Source organism: Manacus vitellinus, unplaced genomic scaffold, assembly GCF_001715985.3.
Source record: "Manacus vitellinus isolate BGI_N305 unplaced genomic scaffold, ASM171598v3 scaffold_114_pilon, whole genome shotgun sequence".
Lineage (NCBI taxonomy): Eukaryota > Metazoa > Chordata > Aves > Passeriformes > Pipridae > Manacus > Manacus vitellinus.
The window spans coordinates 284421-310242 of NW_021938861.1; the positions used below are offsets into that span (position 1 = coordinate 284421).

Genomic DNA, 25822 nt, shown 5'->3' on the forward strand with positions numbered 1-25822 from the left:
AGGTGCTGGTGTTCCCCCAGTGCCCCAAAACACATGTTCCAGGAACTCTGTGTGTGATGCAGCTCTGGGATCCCCACTTGTTTCAGGAATTCCATGTGTGATGTATTTCTGGGATCTCCACTTGATTTGTGTTTGCATTTAGAGGGAGAAATTTAATTGCATGTATTGGACTAATTTATTGTGGGCATGGAAAATGCACCTTCCAGGGACAGTATTTTTAAAGAAAGCAAAACACACCCATCCCTCACCTGCAAACAGAGATAAAAAGACTCTATTGGAGAGCTCTCTGCTGGGCCACCCAGCCTGTCCAGACTAAAGCAGGCCATTTAAAGGGTGAGCAATGAGAAGGGAGTGAACTTGTCCAGTTGGATTGTTGTTTAAGGAATCATTATTTTTGTGTTGTATTTAAACGTGTCTAAATAATACATTTTAAAGAAGCAGCAGTGTTTGGAAGCTTTCTGGTGGGTGATTGTTGGTGGTGCTGTTTGTGTCCCACAACCAGCTGTCCACAGCCGAGGGGAGGGATGTGGCAGTGTCCTGCTTTTCCTCACACTGGACCCAAAGCAGACACCCAGCTTACTGCTACACCAGAAAATAGCCAGAATTAAATAAAATCCTTTCCCAGTTTGCTTCTGCATTCTTGTCTTCACTTCAGTGCCTCAGCTGGGAATGAGGCCAAAGCATCAGACACACAGGTCTGAACCTTCAGCTGCTCCTGCTCTGGGGGTTCTGCACCACAGATTTCCATTACAGCTAAGGCCCTGCTGAGATTCCTGCTTTTCCCTGTTTTCCCAGGTGTGCAGTCTGCTGCAGTAAATGTGATTTGTGAGCTGGCTCGACGCAATCCCAAAAACTACCTGTCCCTCGCTCCACTCTTTTTCAAGTTGATGACTTCATCAACCAATAATTGGGTTCTCATTAAGATTATAAAACTGGCAAGTATTCTGCTTTTCTTTTTAGGATTGGGGTTCTCATTAAATCACCTTGGGTGTAAAAATGGCTTTCTTGGTGGGAGGTGTGGTTACCAGCAACTCTGAATAAAAAGAAACCAGGAATATTTTCTGATGTTTATGAATGTAACCAAAGGGGAAAACTATGTTAGTAGAGCTTGGTTTAAATACAGTGAGCTGCAATTGCATCCAGCAATTTACATAACATTTGGATGCTGTTTAAAAGCAGTTATTAAATCCCTTTCTTGTCTGCACTTCTCTCTGAATAGTTTGGTGCTCTTACTCCATTAGAACCAAGGCTGGGCAAGAAGCTGATTGAGCCCCTGACCAACCTCATCCACAGGTTTGTGGGACAGATCCTGCTTTGTTCATTAGGGCTGGGAAAGTGCCTGGTGGGTGGGTCAGCACCTGGGCTGGGGATGCATTTCTCAACTTTTTCTGGATTTCAGTATATTGACTTCAAATATCCAAAACTCATCTCACATCAGGACTGAAAAACCTGAGCGAGGTGAAAGACCTCAGAGGACAGTCTGGGTGTCTGACTGTCAGCATGAATTCCCCCCAAGCATGTGTGAAAACTGGAGCAATGTGCTTTCCTTTCACTGCATTTTAACCCAGAGGTGACTATGGAGGATGTATAAAAACTCTGGCTTAAAAGAGGCTCAGCTGTTTATTTGCCTCTCCTGTTCACCTCACACATTTGGTTCCTGACCTTTCTGGAAGTGCCTTACCCACCAAAGCAGCCTGACAAGGAATATGTTAAAGTCCTTTCTGAAGCCTTTGGCAGCTCAGATGTGTTTTGGAAGAGTTCTTACAATACAAGTCCTAAATATAGATTAAATAAAATTGAAGATATTTCCTTGCCTTGTCCCTTGTTAGAGCTGGTTTGGAGTGTGTTCTGGCTCTAATTCTGAACTGAAATCAGGGAGTGGATGCCTTGGAGGGAATGCATGTATTCTCCCAGTTATGAAAGGAAGTGTCATCTCATGCCTGAGTTGTTGAATGAAAAGCTTTGTTTCTCTTCACATGACAGAGCAAAAGGATGGATGGGAATGAGCAGGTTTTGAACAGATATCTGTGTAGCTGTGAGAGCAGCTCTATCCAGGCAATTCCTGTCCATCCTCCTTGGATTCCTGGCATCCAAATACCTACAGAGGAGTTTGGCAGCTGTCAAAAATAGATTAAATTCCTCAGAAAAACTAGGAAAATGGACAGTGTCTTCAATCCTGTCTCTGCTCCCTCTCCTGAGCTCCCCAGTTAGACATTCCTTTTTTAGCTGGGAGGACTGAGTCCTCTTTGGTTTGGTCTCCATTCAGTCATTTTGGATCTCACAGCACTTCCTGAGTCAAAGCAGCACCCTGCCATGTCCCACCCAGTGCCCAGGGAGCAGAGGGGACTGTCACCTGTGTGCCAGGTGACCTTCAGAGCACTGCTGTCCTGCCTCCAGAGCTGTTTGCCCCCCTTGCCCCTGGATTCTGCCCCCTCGGTGCTCGGGAGGCTCCCTGTTCCCCTCAGGGTTTGTAAGGACCTTTGCAATGCTCAGAGCTGCACTGGCTCTGTGTGCAACTGGCAGAAGTCATCTTGAATTTGAGTTTTGGGGAAATCAGACTTTGGGAATGGGTTGCTGACTTGCAGGGGTGAGCAGTGTGTGCCTGCACAGCCAGGGCTCTGCTGCTGGGACATGACTCACTCCTTGGAGAGAGACTTGAGCTTCTCCAGCTGCCTTATCATGGATTTTAGACCTGGGGCAGAGGATTTAATTGGATTTTTGGACAAGATTGCTTCAGTGCTCTGTAGCTGGTGCTGAAGTTTGAGTAATGCTTCCTTCCTCATTTCTTGTCACAGCTCTTACTTGCTTCTCCAGGAAGAATTTTGGTTTTTTAAGCATTCAGTTCAAAAATTCTTCCCCCAGCAGTTTTTAAGTGGGAATCATTTCATCTATTTGAAGGGATATGGAACAGGATACTGGCAATTTCTTGTGAAGTTCAAGGTGTTAACTTGCTCTAAGATACTGCTGACAACTCTTCCAAATGTGCCAGTTTATTCCTTATTTAATATACTTGATTTCTGTTTCAGCACCTCAGCCATGTCTCTCTTGTATGAATGTGTGAACACAGTAATAGCAGGTGAGAACTGAAACTTGTAGCCTCAAAAAAACCTGTGATGAACTTTGTCATCAATTAACACCCTCTGTAAACCTTATTCTGTTTAACTTCATGTATTTTATAACTGGAATAAGTGTCCTGGCAAACTCTGTGTCCCTGTGGGGCTGAAATCCTTTGTCAGTGAGGCACAGTCACTGCAGTGGAGTCGTGTTTGCTGAAGGCTGGAACCAGGCACAGACAACGAGATTATTTGTGTGCAAGCTCCTAAATGTTGCTACAACTACAAAATATACCAGCAGCAACAGAAGTAAAACGAGGCTGGTGTCTCTTGGAGTTTTCTTACATGATGATGGATCAGAGTTGTTGGTTGTGGTTTTTTTTTTTTAATTTTGCAGCTTCACAGTTTAAAAACTTGGTGTCTTAGAGGAGGTTTTACAGATTTACAGTTTTGGTTTCTAGGGAAGGGATGTGAGCTCCGTAACTGGGATGGAGGGAGAACCAGAGGCAAGAAGGATAACCCAATATTCCAGCTCAGACTTGGCACTTCTCCTGTCAGAGTGGGGAGTAGAGGGTTCCTGACACCCCCAGTTTGGCCACAGCCTGTCTGCTGGGGGTGCTTTGGAAAATGATGCTGGCTCAGCTCAGAGAGGGCAGGGTGAGCTGTCCCTCAGTGTGCATCCCTTCATTCCTTCAGGGAAATGGGATGATGGCAGGGGCAATAACACAGAGGGTCATTCCATTGGGGATGAGAATGGGACTGCAGTGAGACACAGGGGGTGATCCTGGGGGAATTCACCACCCAGGACACCTCAGGGACTTGGAGGTCAGGATCACAATCAGCAAATAAACTGGGAAGCACCAGAGCAGCACCTGCCAGCTCTGGAAATGCCAGTGTCCCTGCAGGGTCAGTGTCCCTGCAGCCCCCCCTGTCCCTGCAGGGTCAGTTCCCTGCAGCCCCCTCCCTGCAGGGTCAGTGTCCCTGCAGCCCCCCCTGTCCCTGCAGGTCAGTGTCCCTGCAGCCCCCTGTCCCTGCAGGGTCAGTGTCCCTGCAGCCCCCCTCTATCCCATGCAGGGTCAGTGTCCCTGCAGCCCCCTCAATCCCTGCAGGGTCAGTGTCCCTGCAGCCCCCCCTGTCCCTGCAGGGTCAGTGTCCCTGCAGCCCCCTCTATCCCTGCAACCTCCCTGTCCCTGCAGTGCAGCCCTGAGGGATCCCAGTGAGCAAACTGACGTGCTCAGCAGAGTTGGGGTTGACTTGGCCACACTGTGACAGCAGCAGTTAACAGGGTAACCCCACCTTTTCTGCTGTGGGGCTGCCAGGGCTTTAAAATGTCCCACATAGTCATCAGTGGGACCTGAGTTGTGCCATGAGTCTCTCAGTGGCTTAATTAAAGCTCCAGTCCAGTCCCATTGAACTCCAGGATCCATTGCTGCATCTCATTGCATTGGGAAAATCCACACTTAAAAACTCAGCTGTGCAATAGCTGCTGACATATTTACAGGGGGTTTTTGATGCTTTTTTTTTCCTGCCCTATTATTATTATTGTTAAAGTATATGAAACTATAAGTTGTATCACAACCTTCTCTTCTTCCCCCAGACCCCCAAAGGTCCAAGCAAACAAACAAGCAACAAAATAAACTGTATAAATATTATACATAAATATACATCTAAATATTACACAAAGATGAAATAAATTTGCCTGTGAGCTGAGCTGGGTGTGGCCCCTCAGGTGTTGTGTTGTTGCAGCCCCTGGAGCCCAGCTGTGCTGACTGGGGTTTGTGTTCTGTGTTTCAGTGCTGATCTCTCTGTCCTCGGGGATGCCCAACCACAGTGCCAGCATCCAGGTACCACCCTGGCCTTGGGGGTTCTTCTGTCTGCCCTGTGAGCCCAAGTGCCCCGAGGAAAGGGGGTTGTGTTAAAGCAGGAGCAATCCTGCACACTGAAGCATTTCCTGTATAAATTCTCTTATTTATTTGGCTCTAAAATGCAGATTCTCCTCATGTAAGAGTTGTCCCAACTCTTTATTCAGCTCCTGCTGTCAGGTTCCTTCTGATTGGAAATGTGTTAATGCAACAAAACCCTCGAACCTAGAGCCCCTTGGTACTCAGTGCACTTCTTTGTGTAATGAGTGGACTTTGGGAAGAGTTATTTTAATCAATAATGTAATAAACATGACTTGGTCTTTTTTTTCCAGCTGTGTGTTCAGAAGTTGAGGATATTGATAGAAGACTCTGACCAGAACTGTAAGTATGGTGCTTGTCTTCATGAAGCTCGTGGCCCCCAAGCCCTGGGGCTGTCTCTGCAAACACCTCACTCGGGGTTGTAGGGCCTGGTGTGCTCCAAACAATTGCTGGGGGGTTTCATGTGGAAATAATTTCTGATGGTGAGCACTTCATTTTTTTAAAACAAACGAGCAATAATTACTGCTCTTTGTGGTCTTGTAAATCTAAACCAATTCTTTCCACGCTCTGGGATTATCCTTTTTGTAGACTTGCTGCTTGGAAAGCAGTGAGGGGTACTCAGCAGTGGGAGCATAATAGTGAAATGGGAGTGTTGATCTACGTTAGTGACCACAAAGAATACTGGGAGACTTTTCCTTTGTGCAGCTCTTTTTGCTGCCATCTGATTTTTTTCTCATTGAGGACAGGACTGTTACACACCAATCTTCAGTGCTTTAAAGCTGTATTCACCCCAGGATGCCTGTTCTCAAAACCCATAGTTCCTATATATAAAATACATGTTTTAATGTCAGTGATAAAACTTGAGGTGTATGAGAAGCCCATGATGAAGACTGTATCTATAATTACATGTCTGTATATGGGATTATGAAATTAAAGGCTATGCACAATTCTCAAAAATGCTTTTCTTCATCATGGATTTTTATTCAAGTGTCTGAATACCAAGTGCTTCTACTGAAACCAGCTTTAAGATTTCATGCTCAGCACAAACCAGTGTTTCTATATTTGGAAAGAAGTTTTATTTGGTCTTTCACAGTGAAGTACCTGGGACTGTTGGCAATGTCCAAAATCCTGAAAACACACCCCAAGTCGGTCCAGTCCCACAAGGATCTCATTCTGCAGTGTTTGGATGACAAAGATGAGTCCATCAGGCTCAGAGCTTTAGATCTCCTCTATGGCATGGTATGTTCCTACATTGATTTCCTCTCCAGCCCCTGGGTCCCTCTAGGAAAGGGATATTTAAGAAAAACATGCAACTTTCTCTGCCCTCTGCCCCCCTTGACTTGTGATAACTCCCTTGTCTTTTCTGGCACTTATGACAAGTAAAACACCTGGCACAGCATGAGAGGGCTTTAAAAACTTTGGTTCAGACTGGAAGGAGTTTCTCACTTTGGAAATCACCCATTTTGAAATGCTAGAATTCCACTGGATGTCAACGACTCCTAAATTTGTTTCCTTTAGAAGCAAAAGCGATTTAAACTCTTAAATTTGCTCATCTTGCAGTAGAAGATGAATTTCCTGCTGGGTTTCTGTGTTGCTGTGAGTAATTCTGATCCTCAGCTCTCCCACAGCACAGCCTTGGGCACTTGGGCTGACTCTGCTTTAATAACAACGTTACATATAATGATTGTTATAATTACTTTAATAACAATATTACATAAAGACACAAACAGGTTCCTTTTTGGATTGTGACCAAAGCTTGGACCTAGAGAGGTGGTTCTGATGTCTTGTTAACAGATGACATGGGCCCAGCCAAGAGCCAACAGCTGCTTTGCTGGAGTGAGAAGGACTTGGCAGTGTGGCAGAGGGCTCAGCTGTGGTTCACCCTTCAACTCTGTCCCAGGTATCGAAGAAGAACTTGATGGAGATCGTGAAGAAGCTGATGATCCACGTGGACAAAGCCGAAGGGACGACGTACCGGGATGAGCTGCTGACCAAGATCATCGACATCTGCAGCCAGTCCAACTACCAGTACATCACCAACTTCGAGTGGTCAGTGCTCCCCTGCCGGCTGGGGCCCCTCTCGCGGGTGACGCGGGACTGTCCCTGATCCCACTGTGCTGCCTGCAGGTACATCAGCATCCTGGTGGAGCTGACCCGCCTGGAGGGCACGAGGCACGGCCACCTCATCGCGGCGCAGATGCTGGACGTGGCCATCAGGGTGAAGGCCATCCGGAAGTTCGCGGTGTCGCAGATGGCCACGCTGCTGGACAACGCCCACCTGCTGGCCAGCAACACCCAGCGCAACGGCATCTGCGAGGTGCTCTACGCGGCCGCCTGGATCTGCGGGGAGTTCTCCGAGTGAGTGCTGGGGTGTGGGGCACGGAATTGTGGCTTGGAGAGCAGGATGGGTCTGGCTTTGCACCTCAGTGCTATCGAAACGATGCTGCTTTCCTGCTCCCTCACCCCATGGGTTCCTCGGCTCTTCCTAGCCCAGGCATTTTGAGTATCTGGTTGTTTTTCTTCTCCGTAGTCCTGCCCATGCAGGAAGCCATTGTAGTGAATCACAAAATATCCCAAGTTGGAAGGGTCTCAGGGATCATCCAGTCCAACTCCTGCCTTGCCCAGGACACCCCAACAATCCCACCCTGTCCCTCAGAGCGTTGTCCAAACGCTCCTGGAGCTCTGGCAGCCTTGGGGCCGTGCCCACTGCCCTGGGGAGCCTGGGCAGTGCCCCAGCACCCTGTGGGGGAAGAACCTTTCCCTGAGATCCATCCCAACCCCCCTGGCACAGCTCCAGCCCTTCCCTGGGTCCTGTCCCTGGTCCCAGAGCAGAGCTCAGTCCCTGCCCCTCCGCCTCCCCTCGGCAGGAGCTGCAGCCCCCGAGGAGTCTCCCCTCAGTCTCCTCTGCTCCAGCTGAACCAGCTGAGTGCCCTCAGCTGCTCCTCAGACCCTTCCCCTCCAGACCCTTCCCCATCTTCTTAGCCCTCCCTGGACACTCTCTAATAGTTCTGTAGTGTTGTGGGTAGAAGCTGCTAGATCTTAAGAAGACATTGAAAGAATTCCTTAATCATTTGTATCTTAGGGCACATGTCCAGTCACCATGTTTGAAATAGTTCTTCCTCTGTTCCCTGTTTTGCCTTTGTTGAAAGAGTTTTGCAGAACCCAGTCTTCCTGGGAATTAGAAATCGTTTTCCTTTTTGCTCAGAGTTTCTCAGTACCCACAGTAGCACAGTTTCCAATATTCTTGTACCAACATTGTCTTTTAGCTTTAGTAGATGTTTTTGTGTCTTGGTTGTGTGTGCAGATACTGCTGCTTACCCAGCTTTCAGTTTGGTAAATTGAACTAACTGTATACTATAGTCTCCTGGTTTGGTGTTTCTTCTTTTAGTTGTCATTCTGAACAGTGGCTCCAGTTTAAATTCACACAGTAGATGTGATATTTAAGGAACACTGGTCCATATCAGACCTTTAATTAACAAAGTTGTGGAAAGAAAACTGTTGATTAAGAAGTAAGAGAACATACTCTCCTTTTTCAGTTTGATCACATTTTTGTTTTGAAAGAATTTTATCTTCCAGTTTGTAGTAGTCCAGTAACTTTTTTGTGCATGTTCCATTTAGCTGTGAGGAGACAATTGTGAGTAGGAGCATGAGATTTGTTAAAACAAGTTCTGTGATCTGTTCTCCTGAGCCATACGTGACCTTCACGAGCTGAGCGCTGCCTGCTGGGCTTTATTTCTGGGGCACTCTCTGCTTACAGACACCTCGAGGAAGCCAACCAGACCTTGGAAGCAATGCTGAGGCCCAAAGTGACAACTCTGCCCGGCCACATCCAGGCAGTGTATGTGCAGAACATGGTGAAGCTCTATGCATCCATCCTGCAGCAGAAGGAGCAGGCTGGGGACAAGGAAGCAGCTCAGGAAATCACCCAGCTGATGATTGAGCGCCTGCCTCAGTTTGTCCAGAGTGCAGACCTGGAGGTGCAGGAGAGGGTGAGACAACAAAATTGCTTTGGGATTTATCATGGAAAGGCTCTCATTTGTCTTGGAGCATGTTGTGGTTGCCTGTGGCCGTGCTCATTTGCTGTAAGCTGTTATCAAGGACAAAGCCCAGATCTCACTGTAGTTTGATGCCATCTCTGGAGGCTGCAAGGACTTCACTCAGAACAATTTAATTTTAAAATTATTCAGGCACATAAGGACACAAAAAGGAACCAGCTAGAAGGGAGGGTTAATGTGGAATTTTTACATTTGCTCCAAGCCTACAGTTTATGCTGCTTCTCTTAATTCCCTTCATGGAGTAGAACACTTACCTTCTGCTGACTTCCACTGCAGTTGATTTGCTTGGTTCAGATGATTAATATTACTCCTGAAATTACTTCTGCATTTGTTTTTAGGCTTCTTGCATCTTGCAGCTGATAAAATACATTCAGAAGCTACAAGCAAAAGAAGTTCCTGTAGCTGAGGAGGTGATAGCCCTGTTTGCTGGTGAGCTGAACCCTGTGGCTCCTAAAGCACAGAAGAAAGTACCTGTTCCAGAGGGGTGAGGTTCCTTCTCTCTCCTAAAGCCTTATTTAAACTTTTAAACTCTTAAATGATAAAGCAAAGTGTGTGATGAGACACTGAAATGCTCAGGGGTACTGAGTCAAGCTGTTTGTTCACTGCAATTCTCCCCAGCCTGGACCTCGATGCCTGGATCAATGAACCTCCCTCAGACAGCGAGTCTGAGGATGAAAAGCCCAAAACAATCTTTCATGAAGAGGAACAAAGGCATTCCAGACACAGACAGCCAGAGATAGACGAAGAGGAACTGGCCAGAGTGAGTGAATGTTAAAATGCTCTTCCTTACATAGTTCAGTAGTAAAGTAAGTGCTGCTGAAGCAGTTGGAGCTGTTGGGGAGTCTCCAGGTAGCCAGGGAGCTGTTGTGCTCTGTGCAGCTCTGGGAAGCTGATGGTTTGATCTGAACTGGTGCTTTTGGACCTCAGCAGCTTCTGTGAGTTACTGTGACTGTCTGTTCTCAGCAGGGATCCCACCTTTCCTGCCTCTGACCTTTCTGGTGTCACAGAGAGAACTTGTTGATAAGAATCTTCACTTCTTACTGTCTTTATGGATAGGAAAGCAAACATTTGAATTGCCATCAAAATGTGGCCTTTGGGAAGTTACCACCTCTAGCCTATATCTAAAAAGCAAAGAAGGGTGTTCTAAGGAATATTAGCTATAGAATCATAGAATCATGGAATGGTTTGGGTTGGAAGGGACCTTAAATATCATTTAGTTCCATCCTCTGCCACGGGCAGGGACACCTTCCACTATCCCACTTTGCTCAAATCCCTGTCTGTCCTGGCCATGGACACTTCCAGGGTTGGGAATTAGTAATGGTACCTGTAGTTCTATCCTGGTATGTCTTGTAACTCAGAACTGCTTTATCATACATGAGCTACTCTGCTCTTTTCACAAGTAATTATGTATATTGTTCCAGAAATTCAGGGAGATTATGTCTTGCACTTTGATGCCTTTTCTCTCTTTGCTTACAAACAAACATTTTAACTGCAAATCCTCTCGTTTTTAGCGTCGGGAAGCCCGGAAACAAGAACAGGCAAACAACCCATTTTATATTAAAAGCTCTCCTTCCCCACAGAAGGTGAGTCTGAATTGCAGTATCTCCCTGGCCTCTCATGTCACTGTGTGAAGGCTCCCTGAACATCAGAGCTGCAGCTTCCTCTGGGACACTGCCCCCTTTATGGTGTGTGCACTGCAGTGGCTGCCTACAACTGGTTTTACAGGTCCTGTTTGTGTGGAGAATCTCAGGAGTGACCTGATATCCCGAGAGCAGCCAGTGCTCTGCAAGTGTCTGTGCAGTCTGTCCCTCTGGGTGATCCAGAGTTCCCATCACCAGGCACCTCACCCAGAGGTGAACCTTGAACATGCTCCATGTGTTCTGTGCATCAGAAAGTTGTTGTGGTCTCTTAACACCTTTTCCAGGGAAGGAACCTGCTCCATTCCCTGGATGTTCAAGGACTGCCCCCTTTGCCCCAACTCAAATCTCCCAGTTGATCTTCTGAAGTGGCAGGTTATTAGTGATAAAACAAACCAAGAATTCTTCAGGGAGTTGCAGGAAACCTTCAAGGCAGTAGTGGGGTTAAAAAACTGTAGCAAGAGAAGGGTCTTTTGTAATAATTATCAGCTGGCTTTAAAACACACTCTGCTGCCACACAGGATTAGTAACAAGCTGTTCCATCCCTATCCTTTAAAATGTTCACTTAAGGGATTGAACTGCTTGATGTTTTGTAATGTATGTTTGCAGAGATTTGTACTTGCAGTGCTCAGAATGTAACAAGTTTCTGTTTTCCCAGCGATACCAAGACACTCCAGGGGTGGAGCATATTCCTGTGGTGCAGATCGACCTTTCTGTCCCATTAAAAGTTCCAGGTAAGCACAGCTAATCTGGAAAATTAATTACAGAAATTTCAGTTAAGCAAAAGTCGTAATTCCTTCTCAGGAGTTCCTCCTGAGGTTCTGAAGGGTAAGGAGCACACTTTGATTAGACTCTTAAATATATCTCCTTAATTTACATTTGAAAATAGTACTTTGCAGTCAAGTTATTGAGATAATATTAGAAATAGTTGTGATAAAGGATATTGTGCAGCCAAGGCTGTAATGTGTAAATGTGGGGGAACAGTCACCTTAACAATGTCTTAGAAGTGGTCATGTAAATGGTGGAGGTGATCAGAGACTTTAAGTGGAGTCTGATGGTATAATATCTATATTCAAATCTCAAAAGGCATCTGTGTATCTGAGTGTTTTTCAGCTGAAAAGCTGCTGATAAAGTGCAGTCCATTGCAAGGGATGAGTTCTAAGTGCATATATTTAATATCGATATTAAATATCAAATATTTTCCCAGGAGTGTGGGAAGATGTCAGTATTAGTACAGCAGTGGCACCAATTCTGCCCAAAGAATCAATGTTTAGGTGTTCTTTGTAAGGCAGTTAATGTGGACAAGACCCAGGGAGCAGAACTGAGCTCTGCCCTGGTTTGGAGAGATGCAGTGTGAGAGGGCAGCTGGGTGAGGGGATGTGGGAGCACAGGGAGGGTGGATCCCGCTGGCTCTGAGGGGCTGGGAGCAGGGGCACTGCTGGCAGGGGCTGGGAGCAGGGGCAGTGCTGGGAGCAGGGGCACTGCTGGGAGCAGGGGCACTGCTGGGAGCAGGGGCACTGCTGCCATCCTGCCCAGTGCTCAGTCCATGTGCACTGTGGCCTGAGAGCAGCTCGGCTGCCCCCCAGGAATGCCCATGTCTGACCAGTACGTGAAACTGGAAGAGGAGAGGAGGCACAAACAGAAACTGGAGAAAGACAAGAAGAAGAAAAAGCAGAAGAAGGAGAAGAGAGGGAAACACCATCGGCACAACTCCCTGCACACGGAGAGCGAGGAGGACATCGCGCCCGCCCACCACGTGGACATCATCACCGAGGAGATGCCCGAGGTCAGTGCTGGGCTTGGGGCTGGGCTGCCTTTGTGTGCTGCTCTTGAGACAGTCTGCCCCCAGAATTGCCAGCCAGTCCACAGTTTGGCATTCCCAGACCTCTGGTTCCTGGCAGAGCCGTTTCAGGAATGACTGAGATGGTCCCAGGCTGCTCTTTTCAGAGGGAGGAATGATTTTTGTGAATTTTTGTGCACAAGAAAGACAAAAAATATTCCCTGAAGCTATTAAAAAAGTCAAAACCAACCAACAAAACAATGTGCATCCCTGCTCTAAGAGTAGTGCTGTCCAAATAGCATCAATTATGCTCTGCTGCTTCACTTTGACAGTAACTTGCTGTCTAGTCAGCAGCTTTGCAGCTGATGGTAATTAATTGCACATGCTAATGATGTCATCTGTGTTTGTTCCTAAAATTTCCTTTAATCAGAACCAAGCAGCAGCCATTCAAATGCTGCAGTTTATGAAGAAGGGTTTTCTGTTCTAAATTAATCTTGTAACTTGATGCTGCATTGAAGAGCATTGTTCCCCTAAGTGCCTGACTGCAGCTGGCCTGGGCCAGGGTTAACAGGCTCAAAAACATTTAATTTGGGTGATGTAGAGCTTTAGTTTGGGAATTGCTCCCTCAGTGATGGTCTCTTTATCTCTCCTGCAGAATGCTCTGCCCAGTGATGAAGATGACAAGGATCCCAACGATCCCTATAAAGCACTTGATATAGATCTGGATAAGTAAGTGACAGTTTGTGTGGGAATTAATGAGTTGCAGTGAGAACACAGGAGGGCAGGGCTGGGCTGAGCAGGCACTGGGACTTCAGAGGGGAAAAAGCTCAAGTCTCTCCCCATGGTTTGGGTGAAACCTCAGGTGATCAACCAGCCTGGGCCCCCACTGCAACATGGGTGATAAAAGCTCAGCTGCTGGATCAGGGAGGGGCTGGGAGGGACAAGGGAGTCCTTTAGTGTGACTGAAAGGAGTCTGGAAGCACAGGCAGTGTCCCTGGATCAGGTGTGAGTTCCTCTCAGCGTTTGGGTGTCCCACTGTGTCTGCTGTGCCCTGTGTTGGCCCTGAGTGTGCCCTGTGTCCGTGTGTCCCTCTCAGAAGCTCTGTGTCCGTGGGAGCCCGTGTGCCCTGGGTTGTGGTCACTGCCCAGTAACACCGTGTCTGTCCCCCCCCCGTGCCCTGGGGCTGTTCAGTGTGGTCCCACTGTTGAAAGGTGTTCTGCCATGACTGAGGGAACTGTCACAACTGTGCCCAGTCTGGCCCCCACTCAGCTGCTGGAGCTGTCCCAGTGCCAGCATCCCAAATCCCTGCATCACATTAGCTCTGGGCTGTTCAGTGCTGCACATGGAGATTGGTTGTTTCTTTAGTTGCTGTTTTACAAAATCATCATGCTAAAAATAATTGTTTTATGGTCCAGGGATGCCTCCTGTAAAGTTTGGAGGACTCTGCAGCCCCGTGGGGGTGTGTGTAGTATCTCTCTACCCCTTGGAAGTCTGTGCCCTTCTCTGCAGTTCCCCAGTTTGTAGAGCTTTGGCCCCTCACCACCTTGCAAAAAAGGGAAGGAACTGTTTCTGAAAAACTTCCTTTTTTCCTGAGCCCATCATTCCTCTGGGTCTGCAGGTGCCAGTGTATAAAAGGAACTCAGTTTTTGACTACAGAGCCTGTATTTGCATGAGGAGCCTCCCCAGTGCAGGGCACAGAGCAGGGGCTGGGTGCTGTGCTCAGGAGGCATCTCTGGACTGTTGCCCTGTTCCATCCATCCCTGCCCATGGCCCGTGGTGGCCCTGCTGTCCTGTCATGGTTCTCATCTCTGTCCTCTCTCTCTCTCTGCTTGCACTGCTCTGTCTGTCACGCTCACACGCAGTCTGGTTTCAGGGAAGCCTCCCAGGTAAGAACATCTTGTAAGTGTTGACCTTTGCCAGGTTGGTTGATTTTGGTGGACACTGTAAATCCTTGAAGGGTGGTGGAACTGCTGAAATCAGTGACCCTTGCATTTGTGTGGGTTTTGTCCCTGGCTCAGCCTGGCCCCTGTTCCTGTAGAGGTGTGTGTGATGCAGCTGAAGGATGAGGCCTCTTGGCTGCTCACACAGGTGGGGCCCATCTTGCCCTTGGAAAGTGAAAAATGAATTGGGTCTGGTCCTTTGTGCAGTGTAGGCCAAAAATTTAAGGTATTTGAAGCCGTTAGAAATCTTCCTGAACTGGTGTTTGCTGTGCAAACATGAAAATTAACATTAAATAAAAGCTGAGAAATAGAAAAAGAGGCAAACTGTGAAATTCTTGCTGATTTCTGGAAATGTTTGACAAGAACAAGAGAAATTTCTGTGGTGTTTCTTCCCAATTTGGGATACAGTGTAATGTGAACTACTATTTGTAGCGTAACTGTACTACTATACTATTTTGGAAACAGGTGTCTGAAGTTAAATATGACTTAACTTTTAAAATGTGATAGTAGGGTACAAATTCAGAGTGTAAACTTCCAAAATAAAAATCATTTAGAATAACTCCCAGTTGGAGGGATCTACTCATCAAGAACAACAAACCCCACACCCTTCAAGGGCTGTTTGAGCTGTGCTGACATCCCACTGCTCGGATTTCCACCCTGGTGGAAATGCTGGTTCACATCTTTGCTCTTCCTCTGAGAGGGATTCCATGGAAATAGAGGGTAACACCCAGTGTGTTCTTCTGCAGGTGTTACTCAGCCTGCAGGTCTGTAATTAGCACTTTTAGGAGTTAAACAGCAAGACCTTGGCTCTCAGTCCCCTTCAAATTGTTTTCTTCAACTTCTAATCCTCCAGGGCAGTGTCTGCAGTTGCATAAATAAACTTCAGGTGCAGAAATATGTGCTGATTTCAGGTTTTTTTATGGGGCCCAGCTCTTTAAAAACGAAGCACACCTTGTCCTGGACCCCCAGCAGACAATCTGGGCAGGGGGAGGATGTGTGCACCAGGGTGATGGGCTCTCTCTTTTCCAGACCCTTAGCAGACAGTGAGAAGCTGCCAGTGCAGAGACACAGAAATGTCGAGACCCTGAAGTCACCGGACTCAGAAGCTGCCCTGGTAGAGAAGAAGAGCAAGAAACCCAAAAAGAAGGAAAAGAAACACAAAGAAAAAGAGAGAGACAAAGGAAAGAAGAAAGAGAAGGAGAAAAAGGTGGTAGAGGAGGAGGAAGAAGAAGAAGAAAAAAAGGTAATTCTCCAAGACTTGCATTATTTTAGCAACTGCTGGTTTTTATTGCTGTGTTCAGTTTGTTGCTTAGGAACAGTCACATTTGACAGTTCAAACAGCTGAATGCCTTCAACCTTTATTTCCCTACATTTTTACAGCCATAACAACAGGTATTTAAAGATTTCTGTTAATTAACATTTCCTCAGCCTTCTAAGCCAGCAAAATTCAGCTTCACTGCAACCTACACAGCAGAGCTGCCAGAGCTCAGCTGGAAGCTGAGTTTACTGGCATTTTGTGTGTTCTTCAAACAGGGAATTCCCTAGAAAAATACCTGGGACTCGGGTTTGTTCTGCATCCTGCCTCGCATTTACTGCAGGATCTCTCAGACTTGCAGCCTCCTCATTAGGCACCCTGCAGAGATGCACTTCTCTGTGTGCCCAGTGTTCTTGGGATGCCTGGAGAGGGGGTGAGGGTTCTGGGCAGTCACTGTCACCTGGGTTTGGAGGTGCTCAAAGGCTGAAGTGAAGCTTCTTGAACTGTTTGCTCCTAAACGTGTTGCAGCATCTGTGCATGAGGAGCTCTGGAGTGCTGCACTTCCATGAAGAATTAGGGTTTTAATTTAATTGTTGCAGAGTCATGGAATGAAACACTAGTTTGTGTTGAAAGGGACCTTAAAGCCCATCCTGTTCCACCCCCTGCCATGGGCAGGGACACCTCCCACCAGCCCAGGTTGCTCCAAGCCCTGTCCAACCTGGCCTTGGACACTGCCAGGGATGGGGCAGCCACAGCTGCTCTGGGCAACCTGTGCCAGGGCCTCCCCACCCTCACAGCCAAGAATTCCTTCCCAATATCCCATCTCACCCTGCCCTCTGGCACTGGGAAGCCATTCCCCTTGTCCTGTCCCTCCATCCCTTGTCCCCAGTCCCTCTCCAGCTCTCCTGGAGCCCCTTTAGGCCCTGCAAGGGGCTCTCAGCTCTCCCTGGAGCCTTCTCTCCTCCAGGTGAGCACCCCGAGCTCTCTCAGCCTTTCCTCACAGCAGAGGGGCTCCAGCCCTGGGATCTTCTGGCTTGGTTTTCTTTGTTGTTTTTGGAGGGGGTTGTTTGTTTGTTTTAAGAATGGTGCCAAAACAACCATAATGTTTTTTTCTCATGAAATTCAGGGGGAAGACTTGGATTTCTGGCTCTCCACTGCTCCAGCACCTGCTCCTGCACCCCAGGCACAGGTAACCCCTGTCCCACATCTTACCCCTCGCAGGAAGCTTCCCTTGTGCTGGTGTCTGAGCTGTGCTGTGTCATCCTGCAGCACAGAGGGGAAATCAGCTCCATCTCCTCAGCTCGTTGCTGGGGAGCAGTGAGACTGTGTGTCCCCAGTTCACAGACAGTGCAGTGGGAGGTTTCAGGCTCATTCTCCTGTGCAGATCAAGGGATAAAAGTAAAAATACAGATACAGGCACAGATACAGATACAGGTCAACTTTAATATTGCTGGTGGGGTTTAATATTGTATAGTGGTATGGTTTTATTTCCCAGTGTGAGCTAGACATGAGCAACATTAATAGACATGAGAGACACTGTGTGAAAGAGAAAATCTCATGAATTTTGATGTGAGATTGTAGAGGATGAAACAGGGAATTGAAGGGGATGGAAGAAACCTCTTGCATGGTGTCCTCAGGTGATCATATTTGCTGGGTTTCAGAGGCATAAATTGAAGTGCTTGGTCCCATGTGAGCCTAATGTGGTGTTTGAAATAACAGTTGGGGGTGAGTGTCACTGCTGGGACCTCTTTTGGTGTGAGATTGGGTTGTTTCAGCTGCACAGTGTCACAGTCCCTCTGCTCATCTCCTCAGAGCGAGCCTGCACTGGGAGCTGCTGTGGTGGCTGAACCTCAGGAGGTCAAAAAGGAAGAAAGGGAAGAGCGGGATGATGATGAGGAGGAGGATGAAGGAAAGGTAAGTGGTTTAAGTTAAGAGGAAATGGCCTCAAATTGCACCAGGGGAGGTTTAGATTAGATATTAGGAAACATTTCTTCATGGAAGGGGTTGTAAAGCACTGGCACAGGCTGCCAAGGGTGGAGTCACCGTCCCTGGAGCGTTCAAAAAACGTGGATGTGGCGCTTGGGGACGTGGGGTAGTGGTGACCGTGGTGGTGCTGCTGGTTGATGCTTGGGCTTGATGATCTTAAAGGTCTTTTCCAACTTCACTGCTTCTCTGATCCTATGAAGTTGCTGTCACCCTTTAGCCACGTTCTGCTGCTGTCTGAAATTCCTTAAAAAGCAGCACAAGGAATTGCCAACTCCTCTTCAGTGTGATGATCACCTGCAAGTGTTACATCCTTGAGCAGCCCTAAACCTTGAGAGGTTTGGTTGTTCCTTGAGCCAAGGAATGGGTCACAGTTAAAGCTGAGCTTCCAAGCAGTTGGAGAGATTTGGTCTTGTGCTGCTCCCAGGCTGCTTTGGGATAAGGTATTATCATCCCAGTGGGGAGCAAGGGTTTTCTGGGACTCAGCCCTGGATTTAAGGAATGGGAGCTTTGTTTTGGGTTCTGCAGTGAAGGAAAACTTTGCTCAATCCAGAAAGTGCAGAGTGAGAGTGGCCTTGGAAGTGTGGGACAAGGGGGCTTTTAAGGGCTTTGTTGCAATTTCTTGTTCTTCTCAGCAGAAATCCTCCAAGCATAAGAAGAAAAAGCACAAGAAAGAGAAAGAGGAGAAATCCAAGGATAAAAAGAAATCCAAAAAGAAGAGTCACCACAGCGAGGAGGAGCCCCCGGGGTCGGTGCAGAACGGAACACTAGAGGATGAGCCACTGCCAGTGAGTAGCTGTGCCCTGGCACAGGGCACCAGCAGGGCTGGGCTGCTGGGGAGGAGGGAGAGGGAGCCCCTTTGCAGAGAAGTTACTTACACTGGGACACTGATTTTTCTCTCTTGTTTTTCAGCCCATGTCCAGTTACCGCCTTCTTGCTGAAAATCCATTCATTAAAATGGTGAGTTTTGTTCCAGATGTCTCCTCTTTGTGTTCCCTAAGAACAGAGGGGGTACCCTGGGGATGGTGTGGTGACTTCATGTAGCTGAGGAACTGTTTAAATCCCAGGAGGCAGAACTATAACAATTTCCATCCCTTTGGGTGTCCCACTTTAGTTTCTAAGTTGATATTTTCCCACCACATAGCTCAGCAGCAGTGTGTGTTCATTACCCTCTAGCTGTGCAGATTCCCTCCTTTTGAGCCTTGTTTTATCCTGGTGCTGGGTTCTGCTCCTTGGAGTCTCTGAACCTTTCCTGTGACACTTTTCCCTTCATTTGCAGACCTATGACATCCAAGGAAACCTCCAGAACGACAGTCAAGTGACTGTGTCTGTCATCTTTGAGAACAAAAGCACTAGCTTCCTTAAGAGCATGGAACTAAATGTCCTGGACTCTCTCAACACTAAAATGCTCCGACCAGAAGGATCCTCAGTCCACGATGGGATTCCTGTGCCCTTCCAGCTCCCCCCTGGTAGGCTTTGCACGGGGTTCTTGGACTGTGGCTGGCCCTGCACTGCCCTCCTGTGGGAAGAATGGTTTGAACTTCCTGCTGTTTGCCTAAAAAACCTTGTCTCTGCCTGGCTGGCTTTGCCACAGTTCCCTGGAGAGGATAAAGCTTCTCAGAGCGTGGCTGTGACACAGGTGGTTCTGTGCAGCAAGAGCAAAGCCTTAATTTAGGGCTGGGAGTCCCAAGAGTCCCAGTTCTTTCTCCAGGTGCCTGCAGGCTGGCACCCCTTGGACTACAAAACCCCAACATTCATGAGGAGTTTGCTATGAGATTTAAAATCAAACCAAGTTAGAGGTTTATGGACCATTAGAATCCACTCTGGATTTATTCTGGAGCTGTTTGTCCCGCTGTTTCAGTGGCAGAGGCCTCATGCAGTGAAGGTTTGTGTGAGGATGTGTAAGGAGGGGAGCTGAGCCCTTCAGGAGTGTTGAGACACAGAAATGAAGGACAGTGGCTTTGCACAGAGCACAGCAGAACAGCTGAAGTGCTGAACTTCCTTGGATTTCACTTCCTCAGCAGAGAGTTCATTTGAATACTGAAACAGCTCACAGAGAGCTCTGGTGGCCTCAGGGTGCATTTTGGTCCCCCATGGAAAGCAGTGGGGTATTTAATTTGGTTTTAATTCTATTCTTGACACAGACTTATATATTAAAAGGAAAATGTAGAAACATTAGAATTCAAATTAGCTCTGAAAGCTTTCTAATTTCCAGTTACACAAATAGTTTAAATGTGTGCCACTGTGACATACTCTGCCCAGGCACTTGCTCAATAACCTCTACCAAATGCTGTTTCCGAGAGACCCAAGTGCTGTAACACTGACTCACCACAGGAACTGTGTGTGGAACTCTCTTCCAACTACACAAAAAATTCCAAACTTGGTTCAAAAGCAGTCAGCACATAAATGAGTTTACTCTAACCATGACTTAGATCTGGGAGCCATGTTCTGACCTGACTTCTCCCTCTCCTCTCTCCACGCCAGGAATCTCTAATGAAGCCCAGTTTGTGTTTACCCTTCAGAGTATTATTATGGCTCAGAAGTTAAAAGGAACACTGTCCTTTATAGTCAAAGTAAGTGCAGCTCTCAACTGCTTCTGCTTCCTTTGGATCTGTGTCAGGGAGCTGGACCTGGGTGGGAAGTTGTGCTCTGGAGCTTTCTTTAGGCATCATTTCATCTCTGCTGCACCCCCCCTGTGCTGGGAGAGGAGTGTTGGCACAGGACATCTTGTGCAGAGGGTGTCCTCAGTGTCACTGCTGGCAGTGTGTGAGCAGGGCAGCCTGGGACAGGGGCCACACTGTCAGCTGGAGAATCCCTGCAGGGATCTGGGAAACATGGAACCAGGGGCTGTTGCTCCTCATCTCAGTTAGCCAGGCATCAGCTGGACACTGCTGCCTGCAACAAGGCTGGAGAGCAGTAATGAGGATTAATAGAGTTACTAAGGATGGAAACCAGAGCAAGAGTGAGGTTATCTGAAGGCATTGTTTGATGAGTATTGACTTGTGCAAGACTATGTGGGGCTTTGATCTTATTTCAGTACAATTAATGAAGGAGCTGCATGAGCAGCTCAGAGGAAGTGAACAGAGACAGTTGTGGCTACTCCTGAGTCAGACATTATCTCTATTTTAAGAGTTTCTTAAAAATAGCAGGCTAGTCCTATTTTCAGTATCTAAGAATCTGGGAGATACTAATTTGTGATTTTGCTCAGAAAATAATGAGCTGTAAGACCACATCCCCGAGTGTTAGTTTAAACTCAGTCTGCTCAGTTTGTTCCAGCAGAGTGCAGGCAGAACCTGCAGCCAGTTGTGCCTTACCTGTGCCAGCCCAGCTGCCCAAATCCATGAGTGGGCTGATGTTTTAGTGGGATGGTTGTTCCCAGACTGATCCTTCAGGCCCAGCTGGGGGATTTCAGAGGGAACTGAGCCCTGCAGTCCTCGTTGGTGCCTGGTAGGTGGGAGTGGTGCCTCCTCTTGCTGCCTCAGGGCTCCCATTCATCTCCTTTCCTCTGACCTGTTGCAGAATGATGAAGGTTCAACCCATGAAAAACTAGATTTCAAATTGCACTTCAGTTGTGCTTCATACTTGATCACCACGCCTTGCTATAGGTAAGTGCTGCCCCCGGGGCTGAGCTGGGCTCTGCCTGTCCTGGGGGCTTTGTCCCAGCTCAGTGTCCTGGGTGGTGTTTGATACCTTAGATTGTGTCCAGTGGCTGTGAGGAGGGAGCTCTGTGCCCTGTGTGGCAGGGGCGGCTCTGGTTGAGGTCAGGATGCTCCAGAGGAGTCTGGAGTGTGCTTCCCATATTTGCTGCAAACCCATTTTCCTAGAGCTTGGTGGTACTGAGACTTCTCCATCGTGCCATGTCTCCGTGGGACTAGTGGGGAGTGTTCCCCTTGCATTTCTGCTGAAGTGTTTCCTTCCTCCCTGTTTTGCAGTGATGCTTTTGCCAAGCTCCTGGAGTCTGGAGATCTTCACATGAGTTCTATTAAAGTAGATGGAATTAGCATTTCTTTCCAGCATCTACTGGCAAAGATCTGTTTTCATCATCATTTTTCAGGTGAGTGTTCCTGGATGCAGAACCTTCTGCAAAGCTCCATATCCTAAAATCTCTGCTGTGCTTGGCAAGCACAACACTCCATGGCCTCAGCAACCACAGGAGCAGGTGATGGCCAGATTAAATAAACTTGGGAGATGAGTTTTTTCCAGTTTTTTAATACTCAAAGCAGGCAGTGTTCTTCAAAAGGGACTCTCCTTCTGTCCCTGGGGCTTTCCTGCAGCCCAGCGAGGCATGTGACAGGTATCACATGTGTGATCACAGGCTGTGAGTGCTCCCTGGAGTGGAGGGTGGGTTTGATCTTCAGGGCTTCAGTTCAGTGAGGGAGAGCCCCAGCCATCCAGGTTTGGATTTATTAATTAAAACACAAGGGCGGGCTGAAGCAAAACAACAGGCTGTTTCATCGTGCTCTGGTGTTTGCACTAGACATTGCCTCACTGGAAGTGTTTCTGGGGAAGAAATCTGCATTCTGAGCAGTGTTTGTGCCTTAGGAGACAAATGAGTCACCTCGTTATTGTGAAATGTCCCAGCCAGAAGCCAGGAGGAGCCAGGCACATCTTAACCCCGACTTCCTCCTCCCCTCTGCAGCAGCTCCTGTTCCTCAGGCCAGGCAGAGCAGTGGGAGGGAAGCAAGGCTTGTGTTAAAATTGTCCCACTGACTGGAATTCCTGTTCCTTTGCAGTTGTGGAACGTGTTGATTCCTGTGCATCCATGTACAGCCGTTCTATCCAGGGCCATCACGTCTGCCTACTGGTAAAAAAGGTGAGAGAAGCCAAATCTGCAGCTTTCCCTCTCTTCCACTGCCTCTTCCCTGAGCTTGGGAACAAAATTATCCCAGCGTGGAAGAGGAGCTGATGGATTTTTTTCCTTTTTCTTTTTTCCTTTCCAAGGGAGAGAACTCAGTATCCATAGATGGGAAATGTAACGATTCCACCCTGCTTAGCAACTTGTTGGACGAGATGAAAGAGACATTGTCCAAGTGCTGACTCTCCCCTCTCCCATGTTCCAAGGCCAGGAACACAGCCTTGTGTAAAGCCGGGCAGACCCCAGTGTTCAGTTGCTCCCTCGTACGCATGTACTACCCTGAGGCACGTGCTTTCCCTTCCCTCCACCTTCCCTTGCAGTTTAGACATTTCCAGGCTGTATGTTACCTTTTTATTTCACAACTTTTTACAAACCGTGGTGTTAACCCTTTCTAGCCCAAAGAGATCCTGGTGACATGACTGGAGGAGGGAGGGGAGGGAGGGAGGGGAGGGCACTATTTATTCAGCAGCTCATGATGATCCCATGACCTTCCATCTGCATGGGACGAGGGATGAGCAGGACTTTATCACCAGTGGCACAGTCTGTTGCTTGTGCTCATGCCAGGGAAGGTTGACTGAATCCTTAGCCATGGAATATTCAGGGCTGCTGTAGTTGATGTATATTTCTAGCAGAGGCTGGTGCTGGACCTGAAGGCCTCTTTTTTGTTTTGGTTTTTTTTTATATATATATATATATGATTTATTATTATTATTATCTCAAGATCTATTGTGATCAGCATATAAACATCCTCCATCTCCTTGAGCTAATCCAAAGGAGCCCTGTGAGAGCTGGGATGTTTGAGTTTGTCTATAGTAGTTGCCTTGAGCCTTAACCTTCTTTTAGTGACAGCTGGAAGAGTCGAGAGCGGGAGCATGAGGTGGGCTGAAGTGTTGCTGTTTGGTCTCTGCTCCCGGGCCTGCCCCACACACAGAGTCTGTCAGGCCTGTCCCCTCTGAGCTGGCTCTGCTGATGGGTTTGATGAGTCCACTTCGATTTCACATTCCTGAACAGTGAAGCTGTAGCAAGAAACTGGAACTCCAAAGGGGTCTGTTCCTGTGCTGTTATCCTTCTGCTCCCGGCCGAGGTTCACCATGGCCAGGTCAGGGAAACCCCTCGTGCTCAGCGTGCAGGTACAGCCCTGGCCTCCCTCTGGGCTCTGCAGCCAGCTGTCCCAGTGTCCCCACAGTGTCCCCACAGTGTCCCCACAGTGTCCCCACAGTGTCCCCCCAGTGTCCCCCGGCCCTGTCCTCCCACCAGTGGGAGCAGATTTGGCAGAGCCCTCCCTGCCCCGGGGCAGGAGAGAGGGATGGGTTGGGAGCCCCCCTCCCAGACAGGATGCAGGAAGGAGGGGGGATGAGGAGCTGCTCTCCCTGCTGGGGTGCAGGAGGGGATGGAGGTGAGTGAGGATCCCCTCTCCCTGCCTTGGGTGCAGGAGGGAAGGGGGTTGATTGGGATCCCCTCTCCCAGTGCAGGATGGGGTGGGGGTGAGGAGCTGCAGATTTGGCTCTGCAGAAGGTTGCCTTAGAGGGAAGAAGGAGGGTCTGAAGTAAAGCCCATTCTGCACCATTGAAATCTTGTGGAGTCACCACTGGAAGGGGATGTCCCTGTCCTGCAGGGATGCTCAGCTGATGTCCTTCTCCAACATCCCTTGCTTTCAATTTCTTTTTTTATCCCCCCCATTTTTTCCCTCGCTGTTCCACACCCAGCAAATGGAGAACTCCTGGAATGGTTTTGTTCAAGGCACAGCTCGGGAGGGGTTTGCTCTCCAGGAAGGTGCCCAGGGCAGAGCTGGGTGGGTCTGCACATCTCCAGCACCACCACCACCACTCCTAAAAACCCCAAACCCCACGCAGGGAGCAGGATGAGGTGTTGATCTTATCCCTTGGGCGATGTCCTGTGCTTTACACATGTCTTGTGCTCTTCACACTCTTCCCCCAGGAGGGATTTTGGCCGAGGCTCTGCTCTGGTGCTCGGGGTTCATGGCCAGGCCCAGCTCTGGGTCTGACCGTGCTGCTGGGCCATGGAGGGTTTGGTTTTGGTCAGCCTCCCTTGGTTAGCCAGTTGTGTATTAGAAACTGAACATATTAAAATTGTCTTAAAGGATAATGTTCCTCAATTAGTGGTTCTTTTGTTTTTGGTTTTTTTTTTTAAATCCATGGATGAAAACTGTCACTTTAGCATGTAGAGTCTCTTACAGAATCCTGTGCAGTGATTCTAGAATTTTGAAACTGTATGATGTGTTACATTCACAAATTTATTTGCTATCAACATTCCCGTAAAAAAGAAAAAAAAAAGATAAAGGAAACAACATACCACAAGCTGCTGTAATGATTTTGTGTCAAGATGATCCAATAAACTTTCAAAACAAAGTTGAATTTTTTGGCTTTGTAAGTGGTCCTTTTATAAGACCCTTCCAGTTTGGATGGACCCAAAACCAGGATGTGGGTTTGCCCCAGCCCTGAATGCAGTGATGGAGGTGAGTGAGGATCCCCTCTCCCTGCCTTGGGTGCAGGGTTAGGTTTAGGGTTAGGGAGTTTCCTAAAGCTCCTTGCCTTCCAAAAGGAGATGAGGAATCCCTACCACCAGCCCTTTGGAAGGCCCTGTCACTAATGTGAAATTACAGGAAAAAGTAATTCAGGCAATCTCAGTTAAAGCTGCATTAATTGTTCTGGTTTTTGGATCGTGGCAGCAGCTAAAATCCAATATTTGGGAAAATGGGAGCTCTGCTCTTAATGAGGCCAGAAATGGGCTCCTTCTGTCTCTGCCCCTTGGCCCCAGTGACATTGGTGACATTGAGATGAGGGTCAGGGCCCTGTCCTGCCACAGCAGGAATGAGGCCTTGGCTTTGCTGGTGCTCCAGAGGTTTCCAGTCCAACCAGAACCTGGGAGAACCATCCTGGCACAGAAATTCCCTGGGGCCGAGTCAGGAGCCCCCAGCTCTGCCCCAGCAGAGCCCAGGGACTTGCTGGCTGTTCCTGGCAGAGGAGGGATCCAGGTCCTCTGCTCCAGTGTCCTGGGACAGATCCATGGCTGGGGGCTGCAGGGAGGGGGCAGAGCAGGGACCAGGCTCTGCTCTGGGATGTTGAGCAATAGGACAAGAGGAACGGGCAGGAACTGCAGCACAGGAAATTCCACCTGGACATGGGAAGAACTTTGCTCTGCAGGTGCCCAAGCACTGGCACAGCTGCCCAGGGAAGTGGTGGAGTCTCCCTCAGTGGAGCTATTCCAGAGCCACCTGGACACAATCCTGAGTGCTCAGGGAGGGAGGCTGGGCCAGGTGAGCTCCAATGCTCCCTTCCACCTTCAATTCCATGATCCTGGACCAGGCTGGAGCTGGCAGTGCCCCTGGCACACAGGCTCTGC

At 48.2% G+C, this 25822-nt stretch overlaps 1 protein-coding gene across 2 annotated transcripts in view; it reads left to right on the top strand.

The window, feature by feature from the left end:
* Positions 1 to 23138, top strand: part of AP3D1 (adaptor related protein complex 3 subunit delta 1) — a 40935-nt gene extending 17797 nt beyond the window's left edge. Inside the window, exons 7-32 of one of the 2 annotated variants that reach the window (XM_029965649.1) lie at positions 796 to 935; positions 1220 to 1293; positions 3027 to 3076; positions 4848 to 4897; positions 5248 to 5296; positions 6048 to 6193; positions 6855 to 7003; positions 7082 to 7312; positions 8712 to 8943; positions 9348 to 9493; positions 9628 to 9769; positions 10521 to 10592; positions 11305 to 11380; positions 12233 to 12432; positions 13082 to 13155; positions 15396 to 15609; positions 16748 to 16810; positions 17434 to 17535; positions 18240 to 18392; positions 18517 to 18564; positions 18884 to 19073; positions 20089 to 20177; positions 21124 to 21209; positions 21537 to 21658; positions 22338 to 22417; positions 22546 to 23138. In XM_029965649.1, coding sequence (XP_029821509.1) covers positions 796 to 935; positions 1220 to 1293; positions 3027 to 3076; positions 4848 to 4897; positions 5248 to 5296; positions 6048 to 6193; positions 6855 to 7003; positions 7082 to 7312; positions 8712 to 8943; positions 9348 to 9493; positions 9628 to 9769; positions 10521 to 10592; positions 11305 to 11380; positions 12233 to 12432; positions 13082 to 13155; positions 15396 to 15609; positions 16748 to 16810; positions 17434 to 17535; positions 18240 to 18392; positions 18517 to 18564; positions 18884 to 19073; positions 20089 to 20177; positions 21124 to 21209; positions 21537 to 21658; positions 22338 to 22417; positions 22546 to 22641 — 3074 coding nt within the window. In that variant the 3' untranslated portion in view covers positions 22642 to 23138. The remainder of the gene's footprint in view (positions 1 to 795; positions 936 to 1219; positions 1294 to 3026; positions 3077 to 4847; positions 4898 to 5247; positions 5297 to 6047; positions 6194 to 6854; positions 7004 to 7081; positions 7313 to 8711; positions 8944 to 9347; positions 9494 to 9627; positions 9770 to 10520; positions 10593 to 11304; positions 11381 to 12232; positions 12433 to 13081; positions 13156 to 15395; positions 15610 to 16747; positions 16811 to 17433; positions 17536 to 18239; positions 18393 to 18516; positions 18565 to 18883; positions 19074 to 20088; positions 20178 to 21123; positions 21210 to 21536; positions 21659 to 22337; positions 22418 to 22545) is intronic. The other variant, XM_029965650.1, reaches the window with a different exon arrangement.
* Positions 23139 to 25822: the final 2684 nt, after the last annotated feature.